This window comes from Cyprinodon variegatus, unplaced genomic scaffold, assembly GCF_000732505.1.
Source record: "Cyprinodon variegatus isolate N-32 unplaced genomic scaffold, C_variegatus-1.0 Scaffold1523, whole genome shotgun sequence".
Classification (NCBI taxonomy): Eukaryota; Metazoa; Chordata; class Actinopteri; order Cyprinodontiformes; family Cyprinodontidae; genus Cyprinodon; species Cyprinodon variegatus.
Genome location: NW_015151976.1, coordinates 28,656 through 49,299, shown reverse-complemented (window position 1 = coordinate 49,299; position 20,644 = coordinate 28,656). Strand labels below are relative to the sequence as shown.

The 20,644-nt window shown below is 39.9% G+C and overlaps 1 protein-coding gene across 1 annotated transcript in view; it reads left to right on the top strand.

Moving 5' to 3' along the window:
* LOC107103759 (phosphatidylinositol 3,4,5-trisphosphate-dependent Rac exchanger 2 protein-like) overlaps positions 1 to 20,644 on the top strand; it is a gene marked incomplete at its 3' end in the record, with an annotated part of 55,012 nt that overhangs the window by 14,549 nt on the left and 19,819 nt on the right. The window contains exons 2-6 of the mRNA XM_015403575.1: positions 8,918 to 8,989; positions 12,174 to 12,296; positions 16,334 to 16,438; positions 17,763 to 17,864; positions 18,578 to 18,739. Of these exons, the coding sequence (XP_015259061.1) occupies positions 8,918 to 8,989; positions 12,174 to 12,296; positions 16,334 to 16,438; positions 17,763 to 17,864; positions 18,578 to 18,739 (564 nt within the window). The remainder of the gene's footprint in view (positions 1 to 8,917; positions 8,990 to 12,173; positions 12,297 to 16,333; positions 16,439 to 17,762; positions 17,865 to 18,577; positions 18,740 to 20,644) is intronic.

Sequence of the window (20,644 nt, the reverse complement as noted above, 5' to 3'; positions counted from 1 at the left end):
GCACTTTTGTTTTATTTTTCTTAAAATATTTAGGCAAGTTGGTGTTTCTTGTTATTACTTTGACATACATTTTTGCCATCAAATATCCATATTTTTTTAATGTTCCAAAGGTAATAAGGTCTTGTCCTGGATTCCAATAACACTATTGAATATTGATTTTCTGAGTGCCCTGTAAAGGGTTAACCATTTGGTTTCTGAGGGATAATCCGGTCCAAATATGTGGTAATTGGTATAAGGTGTGAAATAACCTGCACTTAAGTAAGTTGGAGATCCTTAAAAAGGGATTAAATCATCCTACTGAGTTGAAATCCTAATTCAGAACTATTATAATTAATTTGATGTGTCTTTTTTGTTTAATAAAATGCCCAGACTGTTTTTAAAACTACTGAAATCAGTATAAAAATATCTGTAATATTATACATAAATGGTCCGATGATTATTGTATTCCTGTTCCTTGCACTTAAATGTTAACACCACCAGCTGCTATGTGAGGGTAGACACTTAACTCACATTTATTTTACGAACCGCTTTACATTTTTTTGCCAGGCAAGAACATCAGAGAAAATACTTATGAAGCTTTGGGGCTTTTTAAATTTTTTTTGCTTTCTAACAGAATCCTAAATTCAAATTTCCTGCTTATTTTTATGTAGTTTGTTTCATGTTTTTGTTACAATCAAAGAGCAAATGGACAGGGATCTGCTTACAGTTATGAGATGAAAGTGGTTAAAACCAGCAGGGGAGGAAATCAAGGCATTAAAGCTGTTCTGATTTCAGATGTCTCGTTAGCAGATGTGTGTTACTGTGCAATAGATTTAACTCTATTTAACCCTCGGCTGAAAAAAAAATCTCATTTTATCCAACACAAGCTGAGGGACTTAAGTGCTTAGAGAGGTTGTTGCCAGAGGGACTGAACTGCTTGCTCACCTGTTACCTGTCCTTTTTTTTTTAACATAGTAGAGATAAAAGAGCGCAGTTCTAGTAGGAAGATAGATGGTAGGAAAAACACACAGAGAGATGCAGAACACTGGGACAGTTCTCTTAATGTGCTCAACAGAGAGGCTGTTGAGCACAGAGGCTGTTTATATCTGGCTCCAGGTTTGAAGCATCTGTTTACTTTGCTAGAATGACATTTTTGTGAAATTATTTTAGGCATTAGAGCTGTGCTTGAAGATAAGACCTGATAAAAAAAAAAAATGTTTAGCTTCTGAGAAAAAAAAACACTGACCGTATCTCAGTTTTACAGGGTGACACCACAAACAGAATCGCTAAAATGTTATTTTTTAAAATAGAGATGGACTGACACATCAGACGATATTTTTGGCTGATTTTAGTATTTTATTTCCTATATGTGCATGAATTTATCTATTCATTATCTATTCAATATGCCAGAGGTCACGGATTAGCGGACCGTGGTCCGAACCCACCTGCTGGATGATCCGTACCCAACCTAATTTAAAACATTTATAAATTACCGCATGTTGTCCGACGACCGTGTCTAATTTCACTTGCCGCCACTTCTCCTGTTTGTACGGTAAAGCCCTCCAGAGCGTCCGGGACCAGGCTACACATGATACAAATTAGCCAATTAGCTGCTGTCAGTCTGAGCTGCTGCTGCTAGGTACTTTTAGACAGAGCAGGCAAACCTTTGGCAAAGCGGGCGATGCGAATGAAGGAGAAGACGATGAGGAAAAGTGGAAAAAAGTGTGGGCTGCTTGAAGAACGATATTGAACTCGTAAAGAAAAGTGAAATGGTGTGCTCGAAGATGACCCTGCACATTTTAAGTATGATTGGCTCAACCTGCTGCTGTGAAGCAGGGTTCTCCACGACTGAACATAATCAAAAATAAATATCGATCCAGGCTCAAAATGTGCACCTTGATATGTGCTTTAGAATGGTTTTCTCACCATCAAACCCAGGTTTAAAGCCTTGCAGGTCAGCCTAAAGCCCACTTCTCTCATTAAGCCATAAAAAAGAAAGAAAATAATAATAAACAGTTAGTTCAGGTGTTTTATAAAATATATGAATCAGGAAATTGTCTATATACCAAATTGAGCGAGTGTTGTTCTCTACTTATAAAAACACTTTTTAAAAATGTTTTATTTAAAAAGTCAATGTATAACATGGATGCGTACAGTAAACACCTCATTTTATTTTAGTGTTAATGTCTGTTTAAAGTAACAGATTATAATTAAAAATGTCTCCGGACCTTTACTGGTTGTTGATTTTCTTTATTCGGACCCCACTGATTTTTAATTGGTTACCCCTGCCATATGCCATGCCTCTGTAAGCGCAGACATTGCCGCTTCACATGATCACATCAAATTGACTCAATGGAAATGGTAAATGGTTATGGTCATGGTAAATGTAAACAAAAGTCTAAATTTAAACAAAGAAGAAAGAAACAAGAACAAGGAGATCACAGGAAGCATTAGCAATGAGTAGCGAACGGAGGGAGCATCTAAGCAGGCACCTCTTGTGATCTTACGGCATGGCTGCTGAATGCTTTAATTTGCAGGTGCATGCATGCACATATCAGTTGATACTAAAAACAAAATGCTAGGCCTGCCGATATAGTCCTAGTCCCTAGTTTACACTCTACAGCTGTAATCTGTAAATTATTATCAGCCCCTCTTTCTCATGGAGCTGAGTTTACATTCACGAGGTGTCTTTAAAAACAGTTTGTCTAACGTTATTTTTCAGTTATTGTAATATGAATGCATAAACAGATGTTTATGTTTAGTGTTCTCTTTAATCCATATCTACGTATTTATTATAAATTGGAGGTGCTAGATGATTTTTGTCTCAGTGTACAGTAAGTAGCTCTGCTGGATGTTGAGAGGTGACAGCTTTCCTCTGACTGTTTGCTTCTAGTTTCATAAACACAAACATGCACTGGCTGGGCTAATAAATGGTAAACCTGTTTTCCTTGATGTGTGGGAATGTCCATCATTGTCCTCCTATGATGTCCTCACTGGTTTGCTTAGTTGAGGAAGCAAGCTGCCTTTGTTTTTGCCTGACTCAGTTGCCGCAATTTATCTGTTTCATTGACAGAGATGGAAACATTTAGAAGGGGAGGACCGAGGCTTCCGCTGATTGTATTTTGGCATTCTGGTGAAGAGATGCCAGGAGAGCATGTTACATAACATCTGTTTGTATCTTTAACAATGCTTATCCTCTAGTTTGTGGATAATTTTTTCTCATCATAACAGTAAAATAAAGTGTCTTTTTTTATCCGGACTAAGAATGTGTCTTCAAAACTGGAGGAATTTTGTTTCTTTCAGCGTATTTGTTTCAAACTTGAATTTGAAAAAGATTGTAGATAATGTCTCCATTTCTCTGGCTATATATAGCCAGGGAGAAGCATATATACTGTTAGCTGGTAGCTAGCAGAGAGTACTGCTAGACTTTTTTAGCTTGTTTAAAAACACAAAGTCAGGTCTATTAAACTTGAGAAAATGAAGACATACTAAAGAACAAGCATTTACTTTTTCCTTAGGTAAACAATTGTTTCTCACGCCCTCCAAGCTGAACTTAGACTTCTAGTACGGCCGCCTATAACAAGACATGGGGGGCTGGTCGACTGACTGTTTGTTGACTTTTGCAACAGTGATGCTGCGCAGCGCTTGTTGCCACTAGGGGCGCCAGACGTGAAAGTTACAGGTCTAGCTCCTCAGGTGGCCAAAAGTTACACTGTGTGCTTTTAAACGTGAGCTAAAAGTTAGAAAACAAAAATAACTGTATTTGTACTTGATAAGTAATATCCGCTAATGGAATTACCATTTTACACTTAATATTAGAAAGAAAACCCATCTCCGTTATCTTATATCAAGTGCAATATAAAATATCTTATTTTAGGGGCCAAAATACTCATTTTATTGGCAGATAATTTCCCTTGCCAGCCCAAATAAAGGACAAATAAACTCATTTCAAAAACATTTTCCTTATGTATTGATCAGTTTTTGCTATGATGTAACCACCGGCCTTTTGCTATATATAATCTCAAACTAATCCCTCACTTAATCATGACTGAACTAATTCTGGTGATTATGATCTGTCTTAGAATACAGCACCCATGAACATGAAGCAGCACTTTTTTTTCATATCCCTGTCTTTGTTGCCCAGAGCAAGTGGACCCACCTGTGTGGATTAATAACATGTTTGCACGTATGCAGTTATTGGCCTAATGTATTCATCAAACCCATCTGTTCTGTGAAGTAATGAAAACTTTAATGAGGTTTTAATGTGTAGCCACCTTCTCAGCTTTCAAAGTGACAATTCAGGTAATTATGGTTGGAGCCTTGGGGATAGAAAATGACTGAAAAAGGATTTTTTTCCCTCTTTGGTGCTTACTGCTTATACAGTAAAACATTGACAATGAAATAAAGCATGCATATCTTTGTTTCCCAAGCAGGGGGTAATTTTCATCAACATTTTTTTTTTTATGTAATGTTGTTTTACATGCATGAAGAGATTTTAATTTGTGACCTCTTTTTCCTGAAGATGTAAGTGTAAAGCTTCTTTTCTTTTTTTGCAGCTAGGCTTGCATTTTGATCATCGTACTTTAAAAAATGTCTAAAATTCTATAGCAATCTGAACTGGTTAGAAATATTCATATACAAATAAAAGCTTAATTTTGTGTGAGGAAACACACGAGAGCTTTTCAAAACCTTTCTGGAGTTAAGATTACCTAAAGATTAGATAATCAAGCTCTCTATAAAATTGTATCTGCCTTGTGTATTAAGCTTGGTCTCAAGAGCTGGAAGTCTGGCTACACCCCCCATATCATTGCCATTTTATGAAATCTAGTGCAGCCCTTACCTCTGCCACATGTGCTTTTCATTAATAAAATTCACTTTAAATCTGTAATCTTTTTTCACATTTGTTGTTGATATTTGACATAAAGGGCAGATTATACTTCTGCAACTACACCCATCAGATGTTGCTTGGGTTTGGTCGCGAACCAGTTTTGTTGGTATGCTTCTGCAACGTCGGTCTGGAATTTCTAGGGACTCACAGCAGTTTCCCGCCAAAGCGCAAAGGGGAGCCTATTTGGGAATTTGCGAGAACTTCGGCGGATTGTTACGACAACTTCCACGGCGGGGCCGAGTGTTTATTTTCCAAAACAACGTCTGGGGCATCCTACAAGTGGTTGTACTTCCGAACCTTCTCGATCAACCTTTCGCCGTGGTTACCCATTGTTATTACTCCTTGGTTTTTAAAAATGGCGCCCTGGCACAGAATCAAGAAGGGCGACCACACAGACAGCCGGAAAGGCATACTAAGGACCAATCACAGCTGCTTTTTGTCTGCGCACTTCTGCTTGAGGTCTTGCTTGAGGTTTGTGACCGTCCGACGTGTAGTCAGGATTTTTTTGAGAGAGATTTGAGGGTTGCAGACGCTATGAATCAGAAGTATAAATTGGCCTAAAATCTCCAATCCACTTTCCTTCAAAAAATCACTTCCAAAAGAAAAACTGTTGTCTGTCATCCTATTGGAAAAAAAAAAAAAAAAATCTGGTCATAGGAATGTACAATTTATTATTATGAAACTATTCCAATGGTGTGGTTTTGTCTAGATGCATTGCAAAGCTTTGTAGTTTTATACTAGCTTGCAGGTTGTAAAAGTTTAGAAATTTGGTGGCTATTTTCAAAAAGCTTCCTGTTTGCTGTTCAGGAAAGCTGATCCAGGACAGTTACTAATTACTAAACAGGGAAGACTTTCTCCACAAGTGCAGTCTGGGTCAGGAACGTATTAAGGAATAACAAGAGCAAGAGTTCAGACAGTTCCTATTTCCTCTGGGGTTGAAAGACATGTCAGAAAAAGTTGGTTTACGTTTTAGAGCAGCCCCTCAGTGCGAGACACCCATCCTCTTATTTTTTAAATGCTAATTCATTATCTTTAACTGATCAGGTTTAGACTCCCTGCACTTCGGTATGCTGATGTTTCTGTAAAGCCGTTTAGATCAGATAATTATCAGCAGTTCTTTTTTGCTGTTGTTGGTCACCATGATTAGTCCTTTTCAACTGCAGAAACAGCTTTTTTGTTGATTTTACTCTATTACTCTAGATGCAGTGACAGCGAAGCTTAAATGATGGGAGAGAAAGTCATATTTTCCCTCTTTCACTTCATTTTCCTGGAACTGTGTCAGGCCTTTGCAAGTTTTGGAGAAACTCTGCTCAGTGCCTTCATGCATCAGACTTGCTAATCAGATGCTAATGCTCATGAGTGGCAGAGTTGCAAGGCAAAGCAGCTACAGAATTGTAATCAGCACTGAGTTCCCCTACAACAAAGCGCCTGATTATGTGCAGGCCCTTTTTCCGACCACTAACCTCGGTTTATTCACATGCCCAGACGCAGCTTCTTTTTTGAAGTGCTCCTTTATGCCAGTGTAATTAGATTACGATAATTTCAGTTGCCTTTATTTTTCACTTGTACTTGTTTCTTTACAATTTTGAAACAAGATTAGGAGTGTGATTAGCCAGAGATATTGATTTTTACCACAGAATTAGCACAAGCATCTGCAGACAATATATGGAAAAACAAGCTTTATAGAAAGCAGCAAGAAGCTCTCACGGTCCTTTGATGGTAGAAAATAATTTTTTACATAGATGCTCATTAAATTAACATCTTTTCATGCTTTTTTGTATGTATTATGTTAGTTTTTATTGGAGAGCTTGCTGTGAGGCTGCGTCGGGCATTATGCATTATGGCCCTCAGTGGGGCGGTAAAGGGATGACAATTGTTCAGGTGAACTGCTGAGAAAGACTTACCCCAGCTTTGCTTCAAAATGACTCTACTCTTTAAATCTAATCTCTTTGCTCACGTATCTGCTATAATACCTCTTGTTGTCACTTTTGAATAAGGGATTTTTAGTGAAATGTCAGAACCTGTGGTATTGTGCCTCCTTTGCTCTGTCATGCAGCATTTGCTTTGTGTTGTCCCAAACAGACCTTTGATGACATTTCAGTTTTTGCTTGACTGCAAAAGCAAGATACACATGGATTTTGTTTATTCAAAGGACTAAAGTTCTGCATTGAACCTTCTTTTATTTCAGATTATAGAGCTTTTTTTTTTTCTGAGAACAATTGATGTATTGCTGACGTTCACAGGGAGGTAATAATGCTCAGGTAACCAACCATTTCAGCAACCATCTGTTCATACATTGCAGCATTCTGCCTCAAGCTCATTATTCATTCAAAGGTGGAATCCAGACCTCTTATGAAGAAATCTCATTTTAGCCATGTCCAGTGCAAGTTAAAGGTTATGACACGAAGATGCTGCCAGAGCCACATCATCCGCAAGCATCTAGACCCTGAGGTTCCCTAACCAGGCACTCTGCTCTCACAGACTGTACCTCTATGAACAACACAAACATTCATCAAGGTCAAAGATCAGCACTGGCAGCTAAACCCACACTGGGAACAAGCTTGACGGAAAGAAACTGGGGACAGAGCTCTTGATATTTTTATATAGAAAACCAAATAGATGTTGATAGTGTTCCCAGTAACCAAGAGTTCGCAACTATTGCACAGCAAAACAATTAAATCTAAGTCTTTTTTTTCTGAATATAATTGCATTTTTATTGAATTAAGCAGGTAAGTGAGACACTTTGCCAATTGAATTAGACGATTTACATTTATCATAAGAAAAAACAACTGCTGTATATGTGTTTCAAGTGCAAAATAACTTATTGCCATGTCTTAAGAGTAAAAATACAAATTCCACCAGCAGATCATCTTATCTACCTACTCAAATTAAGGATACGCTTATTTTAGGAAATTGGGACTACTCTTTAGATAGTCTTTGCAGTGCACCCTCAACCCAAATGCCTCGGAGGACTCCGTCATAAACTTCGGGATCCACAAAATCTTCATAGTTACCAAGATGTTGATACACAGAATTTGTATTGTGGTATTAGACTGACCCTAATTCTCTGACCTTTATCTCGACTCTTAGCTTACTTGCTTCTTCAAACTGAATTATCTGCAGCTCAAGGCTGTGGGAGGAAGCCGGATTACCTGGAGAGAACCCATGCATGCTCATGGAGAACATGCAAACTCCATGCAGAAAGACCCTGGGCCTGGAATCGAACCCAGAACCTTCTTGCTGCAAGGCAGCTGTGCTACCCACTGCGTCACTGAACAGCCGCAGCTCAAATACTGATGGCTAATAAGAGACCTATGGAGATATGCTTTATAGAAAAACTAAAATACCATCTTCAATTATTTTTCTTGCAGAAAGATGGTAAATTTGTTTAAGAACAGATTTAAAAGCATTAGAAGTTCAAGCTGTGTGATGTGATTCCCCCACACACTGTCTCAAGTTAAAGACTGAACCTGCTTTTGAACCTCTTTGCTGAAGTAAGGTGTAGGCATCAGTCAAAAGGGAATACATTTTTTTTATGTCTGCTCAGCTGCACACCAACAATTTCTCACACACTAAGACTTTTCTGGATTTCCTGGTGATGGATGTCCTTTTCTTTTAAAGCTCTCCTCCAGGCAGAATTGAGGAAATGAGTAATTTTCACTTCGGTCACATTTTGAAGAGCAGCTCTCAACTGCAACCTGTTAATTTACCACTTTCAGAAAGTGCTCCGAAGCATTATTTTTGTTATAAGGGCTTGTATAGGACTTAGAGTCATTAGGGATCTTTAGAGGTAAGAGCTCTTTCCATCCATCTCACTTCACACCCTGTTGGCCTCTCCAACTAACATCTATTGCAGCTTAATGCTACATATGAAACTCAACACGTCTTTTCTTAACTGTGCAAGATTATGTTTTCAAGTATCAGATTTCCATTGTGAGGGTTCTTAATGGTCCGTGGCTGTGAGCTGTTGCAGCAGCACCTGAAAAAGCTTCAAATCTTTTTGGCCTCTTAAGTAATTTAATCCCCGTTTCTCTTCTGCCTCTCCTTTAGGTGTTCCTACATCGTCTTAACCAATACGCGGCCACCAAAATTGACAAAAACATCACAGAGGAAACGGTCAAGGTAAGCAGGCTCGTCTTTGGGTTATGTCACTGTGTGATCAAAAACCTGAAATAACAGTGAAGGTAATTAACCTTTACCCTCAACAATCCAAAGAAGTCTTATTTTTCTTTGTAACCCGATCTGTTAAAAGTCTGGAAATGACATGGAAAGCTAAATTAGTGCTCGTAAGGGGTGTTTTTTTATTTTTTTTACTGAAATAGCCAGGGCCTGAATGGAGAAAGACGTAGGCGATGCAGGAAACAGCTGCAAATATCTAATCTATTTATAAATGATTCTGGCTGGAGCATAATAAAGGATGCTCCGTGGCAGTGGGAGCCTCTCTGTGAGTTTGCTTACTTTTTGAGGTAAACACGCATTCAGAGGATATTTACTGCACGTCCGTGTTTTGGAATATATCCTCGTGTTTTAGGTTTTGTTTGGGAACATGCTGTGCAAAGAGGGATTTTTTTTTAGATAGCAGGGAGGTTATTATGGCTGCAGTGTCACAAGGGGACTAAATGACATCCAGTCCTTCAGAGTTAAAGCTCAACGATCAAAGTCTTTCAGATTCAACCTTTCTATTTGCATGGCATCTATAGCATTTATTTTTAACCCCTTAACAAACATAAGATTGCTGATTTTAATAGCTTTACACTATTTAAACATTCTCTAACACCAGGGGGTACTGAAATCACCAGTGTGACACCAGAGACCACACTGTAAAGCATGCATTTCAAAAGTATTGTTAAACTTAATTCATTGGTAAATAGAGGATAAAGCTGTGTAGAAGGTTGGAGCAGAGTTAGGTTGTAACATAAAATCCCAGAGTAACTCTAAGAGAGCCACAGAGGTCCATAGCTTAAGTGGTTAAACCATTTTAGGGGACAGTTATTACCTCTACCCTAAAGAAACCTGCCGTTTTGGATTTCGCTGCAAGAGGAGAGGCATTGTTAAAAGGAAAATAGGTCTCATTTGCAATTTGCTGCGAGGTATGTAAGAGATAAGGCCAGGTGAGACCAAATGAATTATTTTGACAAAATGCCAAGTGAAATGTGTGGGGGGAAAAAATTCTTAGCCTCCTAAAAGGGCTGGTTATGCTCCCACAGCAGTGTGTCGCAGTGAGCATGTCACAGGTATGACGCAGACATTTTTGATCTATGCTCAATATTGAAGCTTGGTCTTTGTGTTTATTCCATGCCACAACACAAAAGGGTACAATCAAGAACTAGCAGTGGGTCTAGATACGGCCGAGGCGGTGAGGAAATGTGGCAAGTTTGTCTGACAATGGAGGGACATGAGGGCGAAAAAGAGCGGGAGTCCAGGTGGAAAAAGGGTCCAAGCATTCTCACGCACCTCGCTCTTCTAGCTGGACCAACTTCACGAGTCGTTTTCCGCAATGGCGGTCATTCAAACAAAACAAGCTGGTAAGGTACAAAACAGGAGATGCGCATAGTGTACAGCAGAGGTCTGCAACCCCTAGGGGGTAAATGGAGGTACTGCATGGGGGTCACAAAAGTTTTGATTGTTTGATTAGACTTTTTTTTTTATATTCCCCCTGCCATTTTTTTTTCAAATAATTGAAATGTCTTTAAATCCATATTAACATGAATTCAACACACTGTAGTAAACGGATAAAAGGAGGCAGAAGATGTCTTTCAGTCATCAATGCACACATTCAGCGACACACAGGAGCTCTTTCAAACTGGACACCGTTTCGTTCACAACACCTGTCCCATCAACCAGGAATCAGAATCAGAAATACTTTAATAATCCCAGAGTGAAATTACTTATTACCAGTTATTACCAGTTTGATATAACACAATTTCATACACTATATATAATTAGGGGGTCCCCGCTTCCATCTCGCCATCAGTTTGGGGGTCCTTGGCATGGAAAAAGTTGAAGACCCCTGGTGTAGATCAAGGAGGCCTCCTGTCTGCGGCACTGCCTGCGGTCACCTACAATTTGGGAGAGGTGCAGCAAATTGTCTGCGGATGGGGCGGCGACGTCTCTGCGTTTATCGTAACATCTACTTAGACCACCTACTTTCGAAGTATAAATCAGCCTTTAGCCACACTGCAGGCATCAATTTTAATTCTTTTCCATGGTCGTTCACATTTCCAAATACATGCGACTTGTATGTAGGGGTATGGGGAAAAAATAGATTTTTAAAAATGATAAATTATCTAAACCAATGAGGGGAAAATGGGCTTCCTCTTGACCGTCACTCTGGCAGATAGCGCATGAAGCTGTGCGGCGCAGCACCATTTCTGTAGATTAGGCAGTCAGAGTGGAAGACATGGACTGACTCTAACCCCAAACAAAATGGATTCTAAAAAAACATACAGCACTTGCTTTTTTTAAATCTAGATAGTAAAATAGTGATATTGCATTATCGTGATAATATCTTATTGTGACCCAAGAATCGTTACATATATCGTATCGCAGCACACATGCCAATACTCACCCCTATTTGTATGTCACCCAACTTAAGTGTCCCACATACGAGGAAGAGGAAACAATGATGTCACAAGTGAGCGTGCTCTGTGTTTATGAAGATGGTATTGCTGGAGAGCATCTTGCAATCTTTAATTTCTTGCCCAACATCAGCCAGTGCATTAGCAACACAATGTTTTTAAGAGGGTTGAAAATAAAGACTGCTCTCCGCATTATCGTCTTCCATTGTTGTTGCTTTTCTTCTCACTTCTGCATAAAGAGACGATCTGTGTTGTTCAGACTGTAATAAAAAGATCAGATACAGGTCACATGTGAGCAAAAAAATCGGCTGCTGCATGAATTTAGCCTTAGACATTCACAACCCACCAGCGATACATGGTTGTGGCAGCATCATTCTGGGGGTGGGGTGCGTTTACAAAGCAGGAAATGGGCCGCTGGTTAAGATAAACGCAAAGATGAACAAAGACGAAGATTCTGAAATGGGAGCCTGAAACTACAATAGAGATCGAAATACCATGTTCATAAATACGTACCACACACAACTCTTTTTGTTTAAACATCTTTATCTTATCCACAACTCTGTGTTGCATTAAAATCCTTATAAGATACAATACAATTTATTTTTAAACTTGAACAGATGTGGAATGGATAAAGTAAGACTGAAGCTGATAGGAAACACAATGCTATTAAACCATCTTGTTTAAAACCCTTCGCTTTCAGTTATTAATGCAGTGTTTTTACCTCTCAGGTTTTATTCTCCAACATTGAGGAGATTCTGGCTGTCCATAAGGACTTCCTTTCCATGGTGGAGGAGCTGCTGCAGCCCGACCCTCACCCTCACCATGAAATCGGCCGCTGCTTCCTGCGTTTTGTAAGTAGCTTTCTGCTCTATCTGCTAAAGCATTCTTCACTGTGGTCTTAAAATTTTTTCAAAGCACTGTAAGGTCTCCCAGCATCAACTGTAAACGAAATGATACTCCACATGTCATCAATGAATCTCTGTGGATTACTTGTAATGAAACGGGGCACTTGTATGATATTCTTGATGTGGCTCTGATATACTGATCAGAGACCCCATATATCACATTACTTTGATGCAGGTCCATGAGGCATACTGGCCTGTTATAGGTTTTAAAGTGCAATAAATCTGACCGTCCTTCTGTTGGACCTCTGGACCCGCCACTGCTGTCCGCTGTTAGAGATGGGTGAAAAAGAAAGATGATCTAACAGCAGTACAGATGGCAGGAGGTTTATTATGAGATAATTTGATTTAGGGGTAAGGCCACACTTCAAAGCTACAAACTAAAAAACTTATGACCATATATCAGTCATAAGTCATCCTGTGAGTACACAGAGAGGACGCCTTTTCTACCCAAACTTTCCCCTCACTGAAATCTGGTGTTCATGCAAAAAGATGAAAAATAATCAGTTTAATTGAGGAAAATAGCCATCTTCTTTGTTTTGCACCACTTGTTTGAACTAATTTTCACTACATGAGTTTATAACCGGTTTTCTAGTAAAAAAAACTGCAACTGTGATTGTTAATCTGAGCATCTTTACCTCCGTCTTCATCACTTTGGCCCAGCGGCTCGCATGCAGACTGCAGGATGTTTTGTGGGTCCGCTGTGACTTTGTAGTGACTGATTTAGAGTCTGCGTGATCTGGTCTCTCAAAGACAATGGAGCATGGGATGTCATATGAATCGCTTTGGTGGATAGTTGCTGGTCATATGGCTGCAAGACGGATGACAGGATATGATGGAGGACACAACCCCGCTGCCCCTTCATCCTTCAAATGCTTGCAGAGGCTCTCACCACAGAATGCATTATGTCTTTCCAGATAAATGAGAAGAATTTTCTGATGTATATGTCAGCTCAGATTTTTTATTCCCTCTATTTTTGTGTTTATTATATTTCGTACCAGAAATGAATAACCAAATGTCTTAAGTTCAGCTGACCTTGCAAAATCCTTGTTCTGTAATTAAAAAGGTGGATTAACAAAACACTTGATAGAGAATTTCTTTAAGGTTTAACTAAAATTAGAGTGTTACTTTTAGTTTGAGGTTTTCATTCAGAAATTATACAAAGATCTTTAACTGAGTTAAAGCTGCATAATTCTAGCCTATTGTATCGCTGTTGTATTCAGTTTATTTGAATAATTTCATTTACCGTTACAACACAGTTCTTAGTTTTTCTCATTTATTCCTAAAGATTAATTCCACTGCAACCCCCAACTTTGTTCAAGGTTCAACCGGTAAACTGATTTTTGTATTGGGTAAAGTGGAAATTGTTGGAGGTTTGTGACGGATCAAGGTAAGAAGCATGAGGAGTCGCAGGAATTTATACAAAAAATAGTTTTTTTTATTTTTAACCCAAAAAAGAAACGTACAACAAATACATGGGTTCAAGTCATAAAAGATGCCAACCAAAAACAGAACATTTTACTCAAGCAAACTGTGCCCAAACTATCTGGCTGCATAAACAAACATAACTGACCTAACAAAAAAAATGACACACAAGGGTATATATATACACTGGCTAATCAGACCATTAACACAATAGGGGTAATTCAAACTAAAAAAAAGCAACAACAAATTACAAACATCAGCAGTACAGTTAGGTTTGGCAAAAATTAATCTATATCTTTGAAAAATGAAAACACACCAACCACAAAACAAATCATAAGTGAAAAATTAGAAAAGGAAAATTCAAATTCCCCCCTTTTAGTAGCAGCAGATGGAACAGTCCAATTTCCCCTCCTGCATTTAGCAGATCTGAGCCCTGGCTGCCATCTTTTGTCTGGCCAAGCTCCTAGGCACCATAGGCAAGAAACAGATTAGTGACAAAACAGAAAGAAAGATGAATGAATGCAAGCAAATATAGTGAACTAAATGTGCTCGCTTACAAACAGAACACATGCATTTGAACTAAGAATAAAATTTTATTCCAAACTAAAGTATGTGTATGGATTAAATTAATAAAGGTGCATGTATAGTGCAGTCTTAAGGTTTTGCCAAAAGGTCATCTATAATTATTCCTGAAAATCTTTAAAACAAACTTGTCCAAACATTCCCTCTTTTTACCATGGCTCAGCCTTGTCTTTCTTTGGCTCCTTAAGCAATTTGTCTAATTTCGGTAAGAACAGAAACATTGCTGATCAAGCCAATAGACCCATATATTAGCTGGTAGATACTTTTGGCTGATATTTGTGTTTTTTTTCTTGCATAGGACTAGGCCAATATTTGCACTTGTTTGCGGATTCATTGGTGAATTCAGCAGCAAAGATACTTGGCCAGAAGCTAAGTTGCTGAACTCCTAGAAAGTTCTTTGATCACACCTGCAAAAGAAAATATAACAGCAACACAAAGACATGGGATGCATTTTTCTAATCAATCAAGAAGAGGGACAGAGCAAAATGCTTCATGTAAATAATGTGTTACTCGAAAACAAGAGGGAAATCATTTTCAAATTGCCCAACTGCTCTTGGACAAGTGTTGAGAGAAAACTTCTGCTCATAAAAGCAAAATGACGTCATTATGTGGCAAGAAAAAAACGTCTCTCTTCTTGTGGAGTATGTAACAAGCTTTGAGAATATAAATACTCGTCATGCTTGTCTTCCGATGTATCTCCTCTTGATGTGGAGGAGAAGCCGCTTTACTAAGAGCTTCCCTCGGATGACAGAGCTCCTTACCCTATCTGTAAGGTAGAGCCCAGGGACCCTGTGAAGGAAGCTTATTTCAGCCACTTGTATCCAGGATCTCGTTCTTTTGGTTATGATCCAGATTTCATGACCATAGATGAGAGTAGGAATGTAGACCAAATGGTAAATTGAGAGCTTTGCCTTTTTGCTCAGCTCTCTCTTCACCACCTCAGACCAGCTTCTCCATTATAGCAGCAGCCGCACTGTTCCAGCTATCGATCCCCTGCTCCATACTTCCTTATTGTGAAAAGGAACCCAAGACACTTGAGCTCCTCCACTTAAGGCAGGGACTTTCCTCCAGCTGAAGGGGACAAGCCACCTTTTGTAGATCAAAAACTTATATTTTCATAGCGTTTTTGTAGTTTTGCTTTTCTTTTCACTTATCAATGTTTTTTAGCGGCTAACTTCTTGTAAGGCACGTTTTTAGAGATTGTTATTGTAAACTTAATCAGAGAATAAAGGGTGGATTATACTTCTGCAACTGCACACATCAAATGTATTTTGGGTCTAGTTGTGAACCAGATTTGCTGGTATGCTTCTGCACCATCGGTCTTGAACTTCTACGGACGCACAGCAGTTTCCCGCCAAAGCGCAATGGGGAGCCTATTTGAGAACCTGCGAGAACTTCGGCGGATGGTCACGAGAACTTTGTTTTGGTAGAGATCTTGGCATCTTTATATAATTTGTCTGAGGCATCGTACAAGTGGTTGTACTTCCGAACCTCCTCGATTAACCTTTCGTCATAGTTGTCCATTATAGTTGTTCCACGGTTTTTAAAAATGGTGCGCCCCTGCACAGAATCGACAAGCACGACCACACAGCAGGCCGGGAAGGCATACCAAGGACCGATCACAGCTGCTTTTTTGTCTGCGCACTTTCGCGTCTGTGTAGGTTTGCGACCGTCGGACGCTTAATGAGGATTTTTTTGAAGTACGTGACGACTGTTGCAGAACCTCTGTGCGGGGGGCGTGGTCGCACAGAGGTTGCAGAGGCTATGCGTCAGTAGCATAATTTTGCCTTAACTCAACCCTTCCTAAGGTGAGGTGATTGGGTAAAGAATCTCTTGAATTGACAGGATGGGTGAATGTTTTAAAAAAAGTATCCCACAACACTGAGGTGCTTCAATTTTCTATTTATGTCCTGAATTCTTTTCATTTTAAGCTGCTTTGTTTTGCTTCGGCTCATTTTTCCTCTTTCTGTCTCCCCCAGAGGAGTCGTTTCCAGGTTTACGATGAATACTGCGGAAATCATGAGAAGGCCCAGAGGCTGCTGTTGGAGCTCAATAAGACCAGGAGCATCAGGACATGCTTGCTGGTGAGAAGCATATGCATCAGCGCTTGAGCTGCTACATGGATTTTTATGCGAACTCTGACCAGAAAACACACGCACACACACACACGTGCGTGCTTGGTCAGTATCAAAGCCTGCTTGAGACAACTCTACCCCATGTGTGGGCGGACTTCTGTTTCCTGTCCTGCTGTTCCAGGGAAACTTTCACTTCCACATGGGAGTATCATGTTGCTAGAACAAAAGACGAATACATCCTTATTTCTAGCTCCCAGAATATACTCACACTTACTAGCTGCTAAGCTGGACAGCTTTTTACTCCCAACTTTTTAAAAGCACTGTCAGACTTGATTCTTCATGTTTGGCGTCTGGAATGCATCCACTCCTCCCGAGATAGGAACCTGTAACCTTTTCATTAGTTTGTATTTGATAGACTGAGGATATCAGACTGTAAATGCACACGTTGTACATGTCATAAAAGAACAGTGGCACCAAATCCCTGTTTGATTGTTTCCTTACTCAGAGGGGCTAGAAGAAGAGAGGTATTAATTGACATTGATGTAAAGCTCTGACCTTTTTGTGACCAAGCTTTCCATCTTTGTCATTACGCTCTCTTGTTACTTTCCAAGCTGCACACAAAAACACGTGTTACTTTACCTCAGCTCACCTACTGGGAGCTGTTGTGCTCAGTGGGAGGATGTCCATTAACCTCCAGTGAACCTTTGACCTGCTGCCTGCTGTAAAGTTCCGTTTAGCTCTGTAAATCAGGAGCGTGTCAGCTACACTTTGGGTTGGATCCATCCTTATATACATCCATCCATCCATCATCCGTCCATCATCCATCCATCCATCGATCCATCCATGATCCATCCACCCATCCATCCATGATCCATCCGTCCATCCATCCATGATCAGTAAAAGATTTCAGGGAATTTCAGTCTGATCTAGTTTATTTAGTGGTAATGTACTATGAATAATTCCAGTTTATTTAATAAAAGTGTAAATGTCCAGTTGATCAATTTATCTCTCCATCTCTTTTTCCTCACCATGAAGCAGCTGTCATTACAAAATCCTTTTAAAAAGCACTAATTAAATTCATTAATTTGCACCGTTTTTCTTAGAACATGAATTTGTATTTATATTTCTGATGAATAAAACAACTTATTTAAAATATGTCAAAGAAATTGAGGTACAGCTTGCACATGCTGGAGAAAATCTTTTAGTGATTAGAGGCTTGAGATTTTGACAGATGGGAGCAAGAACAAAGCTGTATTTTAGGGGTTGCTATCGACCATTTAAACCTCAGAGACCTAGCTAATTTTTAACCTGCTCTCCTCCATCTCTGCTGCAGAATTGCATGTTGCTGGGAGGCAGGAAAAACACTGAGGTCCCACTTGAAGGTTACTTGGTAGCTCCCATTCAGAGGATCTGCAAGTACCCGCTGCTGCTGAAAGTGAGTATGGCCCTTATGTTTTGCAGACACTGACACTTTTTTGCCTTATTTCTGAGGCCCAGTGGCACGGCTGCAGTGCTATAACCACCACTGCCCATCCAGGAATACTGACTGGACTCCCTCACAACTGCACACCCAGTTTTTAGCTTTAACTTCTTTCTCTTTTTTCTGTTAAGTGTGAGTGAAATGCAATATGTTTTCAAAGCCTGTGTTTCTGAGCTGGTGATCTGAGCTGTCTGCTTTCATTCATCATGTTGAGATCTATTAATTCACTCAGCATTCCCTAAACAGCCACCAGCATATGCAGAGATATGCTATAATAATAAGGGGAGTAATCTGATGCTTAGCCAGTTGAAGGTTTCCAGCTGCCGAGGGGGGCACCGCTTCTCTGTGAAGTGACACAGATAGCCATCAGTGGCTGCTGAGATATCCAGAAGAGTGTAAATCTGCCCTGTGGTAGCTGACATGCTGAAACACTGTTTAGACTATGAGATTCCCATCGCTGTTGGTAGACCGTTGCAGGCGGTGGCGCTGATCTGAAAAGCTATTGAAGGGAGAAAAGTGAAGCGGAGAGGAAAATGTCCTACACTTTTCTTTCAGGTTTTTTTCATGCCTCATCTAAGCTGGAAGATTTACCGGCCGACTTGTGTGTTTTAAAGGCAGAGGAGGGTGTGATCATTTTCTGTGTACACGTGTTATTTTTACCTTCAAAGGAGCTGCTGAAGAGGACCCCTAAGAAGCACAACGACCACGCGTTGGTGCAGGAGTCCCTTCAGGTGATGAAGGCAGTGTGCTCCAACATCAATGAAGCCAAGAGGCAGATGGAAAAGTTGGAAATCTTAGAAGAATGGCAGTCCCATATTGAGGGCTGGGAGGTGGGTCTCAATCAAATGCTTAATCTTTATATGACCTTTTTGTGTCACTATTGTGTTACAGTCGATGCGATCAAGGGCTTCTAGTGGCTTGTTTTGACCGACCCAGAAGACGTGAGATTATGAAGAGGAAGGAAAATCAAACATTTATATTTTTAGATGGAGAGTGCCTGTGGACATCAAATTTTAAGTTTTGCCGCTGATTCTCATGTGGTTTCAGATGTGGATCCTAACTGGCCCACTCTAACACATAAATGTGGATTGTTCTTAGTCATTGTTGTAGTTCTGGAAACATGGATTTGCTGTCCTGCTGGATAGGAACTCCGAAACCCCATCTAGAGCCATTCGGAGGCTCTAACACTAAAGCCTTTCCCACTGAACGTAGCGGGTTAACCCGGGTTTTTCAAACCCAGGTTGAACCGCTGACGTTCGGCAGTTCGCTCCCTTCCCATTAGCAAAAAAGCTGGGCCTGACATCCAGCTGGCCAGTTGAGTAGCCATTACTGTAGGTTAGTGTTGATGATGTCATCAGTGCAAGAAAAAAATCAGGAAAGTAAACAATAGAGCGCAACATGGAAGGAAGCCAGAGCATAGCGATTGTTGTTTATTGTTACCCTCTTTTATCTTTCTGAATCTTTCTCACCACTGCTGCGCCATGTTTATTGAATCTAAACAGAGCTGTTAGATCAGAAGCGACTGGAGCGGAATGTTGACATCCGTATGGCGCGCTCAATAATATCAGCTAAATTATGACTTCGCCACGGGTCTGATGATCCCACTGTATGCCGATCGGAGCCGAGCCGTAATCCGGGTCGCCACGCGTCATTGAGCCGTTCTCACTGCCACTAAAAGCCGATTATTGACGGGATTTTCGGCCAGTGGAAAAGAGATTTACTTACCTGTTTAAAGAATTTGTTTTCATGCCTTAAATATCTGTTTTTTTTTATATATTTTTTAGTCTTACCTCAGATGTTGAGCACTTTGAAATAACTTATTTATGAATGTTAGTACTTTGTACTTAAAAATAACCTTACCCTTCCAAACCGGTTTCATTCAAGGACTCCCCTGTATTTATGTCCAATTGGTCTTCGCATCAGCTCTGACCAGCTTCCCCACATCATGCTGATGAAGATTCTCAGTCATCCAGGTCATAGTCATTCCGTAAAAGTAAAGAAAAATCCACTGGACTTGGTTTCCAAGATTTAAAGACGTTTCGCCACCTCTCCAGGAAGCTTTCTCAATTCAAATGTCTGGATCGGCAATGAGTTTGAGTCTTATATAGACAAAGCAGTGTATTGCTTGGAAACATGCAAATGGTAACCGATCCCCACATCATGATACTGCCACTACAATGTTTTTTTAGCCTTCTAGTGTGGGAGTGTTGGCCTTAGTGTGCAGAGCAGTCCGCTTGTGCTTTGGAACGGTTCCAAGTACCTGGTTTGATCCCCACAACCTGAGCAAAAGCCTTTACCCCACACTGCTCCCTGGGAGCCACACAATGGCAGCCCACTGCTTCCAAAGGGGATGGGTTAGATGCAGAGAGTGAATTTCTCTTTTGCGGCACAGTAAAGTGAATTACATTTACAAAGCTTTATAGTGTCTCTATTTTCAAACTTGATGACTTCAGTAGGGAGCTGGTTGCACTATATTGTATTTATAGGCGCCAGAGTCAAGGGGCCTTAATCTGTTGGATTATTTGATGAAATCGCCATTTCTGTAGATTATATATTTGGGTCTACAGCTTTTCTTAGTAAACAACTATATGTGTTAAGGAAAAACAGTTAAACAGGCCCAGTTAGGGTTTATAAAAGCAGATGAGATATGTATGAGTTAATAAATAAAGTAATTGTTTTAAACAATGCAGAAGCAGAAACAGATGTGGAGTTTTGTCCTCTTAGGTCAATTATCT